Source organism: Sinocyclocheilus rhinocerous, unplaced genomic scaffold (genome assembly GCF_001515625.1).
Source record: "Sinocyclocheilus rhinocerous isolate Xijiao unplaced genomic scaffold, SAMN03320098_v1.1 scaffold42, whole genome shotgun sequence".
NCBI classification, from domain to species: domain Eukaryota; kingdom Metazoa; phylum Chordata; class Actinopteri; order Cypriniformes; family Cyprinidae; genus Sinocyclocheilus; species Sinocyclocheilus rhinocerous.
Genome location: NW_015627390.1, coordinates 164,762 through 174,613, shown reverse-complemented (window position 1 = coordinate 174,613; position 9,852 = coordinate 164,762). Strand labels below are relative to the sequence as shown.

Here is a 9,852-nt window from a genome sequence, read left to right as displayed (position 1 = left end):
AAAAGTGTTTGGGGAAAAATGTTTCTCCACGCTCTCTGACTAAACCCATCCATCATCAAACCCATGAGCTGCGCTGAATCCGTCTGGACCGGCAGCATCGCTGCCCCTGAAAATGACCTCATGGAAAAATGCCTCCATTGCCCATTACTGCAGGAGCCTCAGGGAACAGAAGCCGCCGCTGCTCGGGAGGTCATTACCAATTTAACTGCGGCTATAGTAAGGCGGATAACAAACCTGAACTATGACCTAAGAATAGTGGACTTTACACAAGCTGATAGACGGAACACAGACATAGATCAAGGCTGTCAGAGGGGCTAATGAGAGCAGAGAGGGCCGGCGGTGAGCGGGATTGTTGGGAATAGAGGGTAAGATGAGGCCGCTGGAGAGACGGATCAGGGAATGGAGAAAACAGGGCGGTTAACAGAATGGTGAGATCACCAGAGGAAGAGAAAGGCTGAGAGTTTACCATCATCAGGTCATAAACAGGTGCGAATTTTATCGGTGTGTCGGATCAGGATTGATCAGTTGCATCGATGAGGCTTTGTGTGGACGATCTCTGTCTCTCGCTCTCTCTTATTTCATCTTTCCTGCTCCACTGAGTCCATTATTTTGAGGAAAAAGAGGAATATGAAAAGTAATTAAATAGGTTTGGGTCACAAAAGCTCAACGTGAACATGTGTTCGGTGAACTATATCTTATAATGGTGGAAGTTTTTGTAGAAACTGATTTAAAAAAAGAACCATTCACTAAAGTCAATGTGAAAAATGATAAACATATTAAGAACTTTGGGGAGTTTTTTTTTTTTTTTTTTATTTAAAGAAGTCTTGTGCTCACCAAGGTTACATTTATTTGATAAAAAATGCAGTTATGAACTATAATATTGTGAAATATTATTACAATTTAAAATAACTGTTTTCTATGTGAATATATTGTAAGGCAATTTATTCCTGTGATTACTAATTACATCATTACATAATGTTCAAAAGAACAACATTTGAAGTAGAAATCGTTTGTAACATTATGTCTTTACTGTTACTTTTGACCATTTTAATGCATCCTTGATTAAAGTAGCAGTTTATTTTTGAAAAACCTTACTGACCCCATACAAACTTTTGAATGTTACATGTGAAATGTACAATTAATATAATAAAATGATATATAAGAAATTGCATTTTAAGCTCTTTTAATTTTCACAAAAACCTTTTTTTAGATTTTTTGTTTCCTTTTAATAATTACACACCCATCAGACACCAGTGTATAGCACTGATGGTTGAACTGCTTTGGTAAATGAATCCTCTCTTAAACAGCAGGGGGTGAAGTTGAGCCGTTCAAATGTTTTATTACTCATTCAGTCTTATATCAAGAAAACTACCAGAGCAATTACCGTAAGACAGATCTTTTTTATAGCTGAAACTGTTAATCTGCTCATTTTGGAAAAGGTGATTTGGGGAAGGTTATATTAATTTGCACAAATCAAGTCTTCATATTTTATTGTAATTGATTTAATTGGTGATATCTAATTGGGCATAAAACTGTCACAAGCTTGATGGTACAACCTCGGCCTACCACTGAAAAATATAGAGTTTTTAATTAATGCTGCTGCAGATCTTTAGTGAATGTTTCTGAGGAATCATTATGCATGTTTAGAGGATTTCAGCCAGGCGTTTGACAGGTTATATTGCCTGGAATTATTCCAGCATCTCTGAACCGGCTGAATCCACCTCAAGCCTGAAAGTAGTTTGGAAAAATATTTTGCTGGAATGAATTTCTCTCTTGAGAGTTTCATATGACAGTAAGAGCCGCTGTCAGACACATCACACTGTTGAACACGCGGCTCTGGAAGAAACTGTGTTACGGAGCAGCAAATCTGTCCTGCACTCCTGTTCATTTTTCAATTTTGTTGTGCTTGTTGTGACACGCTTAGAGACGGTAGAGTGATCGCAAGATAAAGAAACGCCAATCACTGTCCATCTGTCTCGCTTCCATTGTGCTATAAAAACCAGCAGAGATTTCATGCCCATTTAAACTAACAGTTCCCACTGAATCCAAAGCCACGGAAACTTTGCTGCAGTTTAAAAAAAAAAAAATGTTTGGTTCCAGCAGACATTCAGAAATATGCTCTGGTCAAGCTCAGACACTTTATTAATTATAACTTTAATTAATTCAACTTTTAACTTTAATTACACAATGACAAGAAAATGAACTTGTTGGAAATAAAGAGCCGTAGTTAGTCATTGCTCATATGGTTCATTATTCAATGCATTAATGCTGAATTTTTCTGCAGGTCACATTCTTACGCCTTCAGGAGGCAACAAGGACTGTCATATGTGTGCGTCACTGAACCGTTCATTCAACCGATTCTTTCAAACAGTCAGGAAACAAACAAGCGGCTGTCTTTATGAGCGAGTCATTGAATCATTAACTCAACCGATTCATTCGACAACGTTGATTCATTCAAAAACGCAACAAGTAAAAGTTTCGCTGAATCCCTCTGTAAATTAAAAAGAAATAAAAAAAGCAGTTAAAACATACCAGATTTTAAATAAGGTTTCGAATCATCCGTGAACTGAGATAGAATGTTTAGAAGAGCTTTCCTAACCCCTACTTGAGTCAAAAAGAAAAGTAAAAAAAAAGATTTTCTTTCTGTTATTTATCTGTATTATTATTATTTAGTTTTTGATAATTATTATTGCATTTTACACTTATTTTATTTATGTTGTTTTATCTTGATACTTGCTTTCTTTACCTTGTTATTATTCTAAATCCCTCGTAACAGGTTTTTTGTTCTTGATCATTGCTAAAGGCTATCTTTCATTGTAATAAATCGATATGTTTTCAACAACAACAACAAAAAAAAACGCAACAAGTGGCTGCCTTTATGATGTGAGTCACTGAATCGTTCAAAAAATGATTCATTCAGTAATGCCGCTGCCGCGTGTGTGTGTGTGTGTGTGTGTGTGTGTGTGTGGCTCGGAGTCGCGCATCTATTGGACCTATTGTCATTGAGCAAAAATAGACAAAAATGTATTTGCCAATGTTATGTCTAAAATGTTTTTCGATATTTAAAAAAAAAACACAACTATAAATTATTGATTAAAAAAAAACCGTTGCCAAGAAAACATGCTTTGTTTACGATGAAGCAAAAGGAAAAAATAAAAATAAATAAACACCTGAAATATTTATTTAAATCATCAAGAATTTCACCGTTGAAGCTTTAAAATACACTCCTTTGTTCATGTAATTCTAACACTGTGGAAAAAATATGATACACATGTTTAAAAATCGTAAATTAAGTATTTTATTCAATAAGTTATGATTTAGAATTATATTTTTATACTTTTATATGCTATTAATTAGCTTTACCTGCAGTACAGAGTCCTTGACAAGGCAATGAAGAGTCTTCATCGCTGAAAAATTATAGAAAATATTCGCAAGTTTTGTTACCTACAATGATTTTTTTTTTGTAAATATGCACCTCATCCAGTCCTCTTTTTGTTTTGTTTTATAAAGTATCTTGTTACGATGTGAGAAACCGCCGCAAATGATTCAGTGCGTGAGTGAACTGTCGGAACGAATCGAACTGAATCGCGAATCATATTTCAGACCTTTTGACCGATTAGATCAAAGGAGTGATTCATTTGCGAATCTGGCATTTAATTCTTGATTCTAAACAGCTGATCGAAAACACACGGGCAGGGAAAGTGATTCACAGGTCAGTATACGGTCATCTCCATTGACAGACAACGATTTATCAGTAGTCTTAATATTTTACTTGGACTCGGTATTTCATTGTAAAACGTGTCTAGCGATGCCCTATAAAGTTGGAAATCTACACTCTAAAAAATGCTGGGTTAAATACAACCCAGTGCTGGGTAAAATTGGGACAAACCCAGCAATTGGGCTGTTTTGACCCAGCGGTTGGGTTAAATGTTTAACCCAACTTTCTTGGTATTAACCCAACCACTGGATCAAAACAACCCAATTGCTGGGTTTGTCCCAATTTTACCCAGCACTGGGTTGTATTTAACCCAGCATTTTTTAGAGTGTATAGTAAGAAAATGACCCTGGGAATTTTCAGTAAAACATAGACGAAAAGTGACTACGCAAACTCTTTTGTTGTCTCTTCCTGTTCTCTTTTTCTTTCTTTCTCTTTCTTTCTTTCTTTCTTTCTTTGTCTCCGTTCATGTGCAGAGCCGCAAAGACAAGTCACCATGACCTGCGCTTCTGGCGCTGTAAATTCATCTCTCCTGTATGCTAAACCACAGCCGAGCACATCTTCAACAGGACATGCTCTCATTTACACCCGACACAAACTCGATCTACAGTCACATTTCATGCCAGCCTCTAGATGGCAGTGGTACATTTCAGGATGACACATCAATACGGTATGTACCGCATACAGACATATGAACCCCACTGAAAACCCCCTCAGATGAAGAATCCCAGCCATGTAGTGAACTGCTTACTGATTCATAGTCTACTGTATAATGCAGTACAAAATCCAGAATATGTGATCTGAAATGATAACTGCATTATCGTCACATGATGTCATTGTGTTGCATGCTTAATTCAAGGAGTGTCGTCATTCAGTCATCAAAAATTCCATTTTAAATCCAATTCTTCACTTTCGGCAGGAGCAGAATGTGCAGTTGCACATTTCGTCAAAATGAAAAACTAGGGTGCATTTGAATGCATTGCATTGTGTGAAATATAACGTGTGCGCTGTTTATCATCAATGCACACAGCCCCATATATTGTAGCAAATGTAGCAATTCATTCAAATATTCAATGCATACAGAAAAGTTGCATGCTGTTGTGCACAGTGCATAGACTTAAAGCTGCAAAATAGAACAAGTAGTATGCTATTCCAAACACACCCATTCTGACTTAGATGCTTCATATATGATGATTACTGCTATTTGTAGACACATTTGACAAACCATTTTTTTCTCTTTTATGCATGCTTAAATAAATACATAGATAATGCATATAAAAATGCATAAATAAATAAAAGATGCACTGTTAGTGTAGCCTATTTTGGCAAGTTAATCCAAGCATTAAGTGAATACAGAAAAGTGTGCAAAACTGCAAAATAGTTCAAATAGTATGGCAGTATGCTATTCCAAACACATCCATTCTCACTTGCATGCTTCATAAATGATGATTACTGCCATTTGTAGACACATTTGGCTCAATTTTTGTTCTCTTTCCTGCATGCTTAAATGAACGCACAAATAATTCAACAGAATGTATGCACTGTTCATCATTAATGCACAGCCTTCTATATTTTGGCAAATGCAGCAGTTCATTTAGTATTCAATGCGTACAGAAAAGTAGCATACTGTGCACAGACTTAAAACCGCAAAATAGTACCAATAGCACGGGAGTATGCTATTCCAGACACATGCATGCTTCATAAATGACGATTACTGCTGTTTGTAGACACATTTGGCAAACGTTTTTGTTCTCTTTCTTGCTCAGTGGAAATGTCATTTCTAGACATGCTGTTGAGTTTAAAATCACCAAATGTGGTGTCAGCTCCTCTGTGTGTGCTGGTTATAACATGCTGTATGGTTCAAGATAGAAGTTGTGAATTTCATAGCTCCCGCAGACACGTTTCCCCCTGAGGAGATGTTCTCTTGAGATCCGTGCTGCCTCGGGGTAAGTGGATATTAGGCTCAGACAAAGAGACCGGTGAGGTGACTTTATTGACTGGGTGGAAACAGCCAGGGCTGACCGAGTGATTTGTCTCCAAAAATAGAAGAGACTTGAGTGCAAAAAGCCACCGAAGGATCCATCAGTGGTTATCAGTAAACCTTTTTATCTATACTTACAGATTGTTAACAGCGCTAGATTCGGTTTGAAGGAGTGCGTTCGATGCTGTCACATTTGTTGTTAAGTTTGGCAAGTGTTTAAATTCTCACAATCTGCCAGGATTTGGGTTGCTAACGGCTCTAATGAACTCCATCTGTGCTGTAGGGAAGGGAAGGGACTGACCAATCGATCAGGTTTGGGGCCGTGAGGATGAGGTGAGATTATGTGACCTGCAAACTCACACAGAGCGTTAATGACAGATGAGCTTCATCGACTCACAGGTAGTTAGAAAACAACCAGACATCGACTGTGTGTGTTTGTTTGTAAACCCATATGAAAGAAAAACCCCAAATGAGACTTTAAATAAACAAGTAAATGCATAATGCATGCATAGATAGATAGATAGATAGATAGATAGATAGATTGATAATGCATGCATGTATAAGATAATTCAATAGAGAGAGATAATTAATGCATGCATAAATACATGCATAGATAAATAGCTAGCTTAGATTATTAAATGCATGCATAGATAGATAGATAGATAGATAGATAGATTGATTGATAATGCATGCATGTATAAGATAATTAATGCATATACAGAGAGAGATAATTAATGCATGCATAAATACATGCATAGATAGATAGCTAGCTTAGATTATTAAATGCATGCATAGATAGATAGATAGATAGATAGATTGATTGATTGATAATGCATGCATGTATGCAAAATATAATGCATGCATATTTAGAGAGAGAGATAATTAAAGGGTTCACCCAAAAATGAAAATTCTGTAATTAATTACTCACCCTCATGTCGTTTCAAACCCGTAAGACCTTCGTTCATCTTCGGAACACAAATTAAGATATTTTTGATGGAATCTGAGAGCTCTCTGACCCTGCATAGACAGCAATACAACTGAAATGTTCCCAAGTCCAGAAACGTAGCAAGGAGATCTGTAAAATAATCCATGTGACATCAGGGGTTCAACCGTAATTATACGAAGCTGCGAGAATACTTTTTGTACGCAAAAGGAAAAAAAATAACGACTTTATTCAACAATTCGTCTCCTCCGCATCACCCTGGTGCCATTTTGGAGAATGTCAGCTGGACGTAAACAACGTATGCTTTTCTGTGTCAGCTGCGTCACGAGGATATGTTGTTTTCATTCAAATCAAAGCGCAAACAACGTAGGAATTCAACGAATTGTTGAATAAAGTCGTTATTTTTTATTTATTTTGCGCACAAAAAGTATTCTCGTAGCTTCGTATAATTGCGGATGAACCACTGATGTCACATGGATTATTTTACAGATCTCCTTGCTACGTTTCTGGACTTGGGAACATTTCAGTTGTATTGCTGTCTATGCAGGGTCAGACAGCTCTCAGATTCCATCAAAAATATCTTAATTTGTGTTCTGAAGATGAACGAAGGTCTTACGGGTTTGAAACGACATGAGGGTGAGTAATTAATGACAGAATTTTCATTTTTGGGTGAACTAACCCTTTAATGCATGCATAAATACATGCATAGATAAATAGCTAGCTTAGATTATTAAATGCATGCATAGATGGATGGATGGATGGATGGATGGATGGATGGATAGATAGATAATGCATGCATGCATAAGTTAATGCATGCATATATAGAGAGGGAGATAATTAATGCATGCATAAATACATGCATAGATAAATAGCTATCTTAGATTATTAAATGCATGCATAGATAGATAGATAGATAGATTTGGGTATATGCATGTGTGCGCATCTCTTTCGATATATAAAAATATTTAAAAAATATTTATTAAGGTGTTAAAAATGTTTACCTGCTTTGCCTCAGCCGTTCCTATAGCTGAAAAGTTTACGGATGTTCTTGGGAAATCTCAGTGTGGAGGATTTACAGTCTTTGAGAAAGTGGTTTGTACAGGATTCTCAGTCAAATATGCTGACAGACGTGAAGTTTATACAGGGCTTCAAACTGCCAAGAAGTTGAGATTACAGAGCTTTCCATGTGTGAGGGATACGTCCATCTGGAGGCAGAAGGGGACATTACTTGTCTTGAAGGCTGAATGCATAAGTAGACCGGACCAGATTTCATCATTTCCACTTGAAATGTTGTTCAGTGTTGACATAATTTTACATATTCAGTGCTGGGTAGATTACTTACAAATTGCAGTCTGTTACTGATTACAAATTACACGCTGAAAATTGTTGTCAGTAATGTAATCAAGATTTACTTACTCATTTTAGGTCATGTATTCTGACTACTTTTGGATTACTTTTAGATTACTTTAACTTGTTTATACATTTTAATGGGTTTATTGTTATTTTAAAAAAGAGAATAAAATATATGACCATTAACCGACATCAGAGAACACGCAATTATGTTGTAAAATTATTGAAATATTAACTTTGTAAACGTTAAGTATATATTTTAGGTCAAGAGAGTTTGACTGACAAAAAGTTTGGGAATCCCTGCATCATGGAAAAAGGAATTACGTAGAATCAATAAATTATGAATAATTTACTGTCATTGTGTGAATAATTTGTAATCATGTGTTATCCATAAAAAAGTAACTGTAATTTGATTATGAGCATTTTAAAACATAGTATAATTACAAGTACTTAATTTTTGGAATCTGATAAGCATGAACACGTGTTACAGTGCCCCCCATAAACACAATCATGCCTTCAAAAATAGCTGGTTGACCACCACTTTAAAGTAAATACATTAGGTGAAAGAGGTTCAGATGACAATAAATTTGGGAATGTCTACATTACATGTAAATAATGAGTTTTATGAGACAAAAGCCTTTCATTAATACATAATAATAAATGGTTAAATAACCTACTGATTGATAATTTTAAAAAAAAATTAATGTGTTCATCAGTAGTTGACGCAATGTTGAAACAGTTCTTAAACCTGAAATGATTTTTGTAAATCCAGTGGTCAAATGCTGTGTTGCCTCCTGATTAATGACTGGTCTCTGTGTGAATGTCCACAAAACTGGACTTTCTGAGTGTATATAAGCTTCAGGCTGTTTTAGAAAGGAAAATGTCAAAGATGAAAAAGAGGAATTTAGAGAGAATCAATAAATTATGAATAATTTACTGTCATTGTGTGAATAATTTGTAATCATGTGTTATCCATAAAAAAGTAACTGTAATTTGATTATGAGCATTTTAAAACATAGTATAATTACAAGTACTTAATTTTTGGAATCTGATTACATAATCCAGATTACATGTAATCAGTTACTACCCAGCACTGCACATATCATATTATTAAAGCATTAAAACAAACCAACAAAGCATTCAAAGCCTCTTTGTAAGCTCAGAGTTAAGGATTCCCCCGAGCCTTTAGGATATTGTCCGGTTCTTTTGCATCACCGCCGATGTGATTCATGAACTAACAGCGTTACTTAATTAAGAAGCCCATAATCCACAGCGTCTAAAGCTCTCCATGTTCAACACAACTCCAGCCTGGAGGGAAACAAGGTGTTGGGAGCTTAAGACGGAGTGTAATCCCAGAGATGGAGGGAATGATGGATCGCAGGATCAGCATGTGAGTAATCAGTCCAGGCCGCTGGTCTCCGCTCTCCTCCAAACCCCCACACCAATCTCTCAATCACTCCCACTCGCACTGGCTTTCCATCTCTCATGTGCCTGTGAATTTACCCACTCGTGTTTGGCTTGTGTTTTCATGCAAAACCTGACAAAACCCTCAGGACATCCAATATGTAGGTGATATTTTTCTTCTTCAAAAGAACAGTGAAGGTGATTTTTAGCTGAAATCGTGGTCCTTGGTGATTCATAAAATGTAAGTCAATCGCTACCGTCACTTTGAGAGTCAAAAAAACATATACAGGCAACGCAAAATTAACTCATGACAATATATTGAAGTCTTATGAAATGAAACGATCGGTCTGTGCAAGAAACTGAACATTATTACCTGTAATCCAGAGCCTCAGGCAAACGGTCCGGAGTGATGTCCGGTTCACAAACGAATCATTCTTTTGAACCGGTTCTTTTTGGTGA

General features: G+C 36.3%; 1 protein-coding gene across 1 annotated transcript in view; it reads left to right on the top strand.

The window, feature by feature from the left end:
• The first annotated feature begins 3,636 nt into the window (after nucleotides 1-3,636).
• Nucleotides 3,637-9,852, top strand: part of LOC107727819 (uncharacterized) — a 35,246-nt gene continuing 29,030 nt past the window's right edge. Inside the window, exons 1-2 of the mRNA XM_016537820.1 lie at nucleotides 3,637-3,712; nucleotides 4,192-4,385. Of these exons, the coding sequence (XP_016393306.1) occupies nucleotides 4,349-4,385 (37 nt within the window). The 5' untranslated portion in view covers nucleotides 3,637-3,712; nucleotides 4,192-4,348. The remainder of the gene's footprint in view (nucleotides 3,713-4,191; nucleotides 4,386-9,852) is intronic.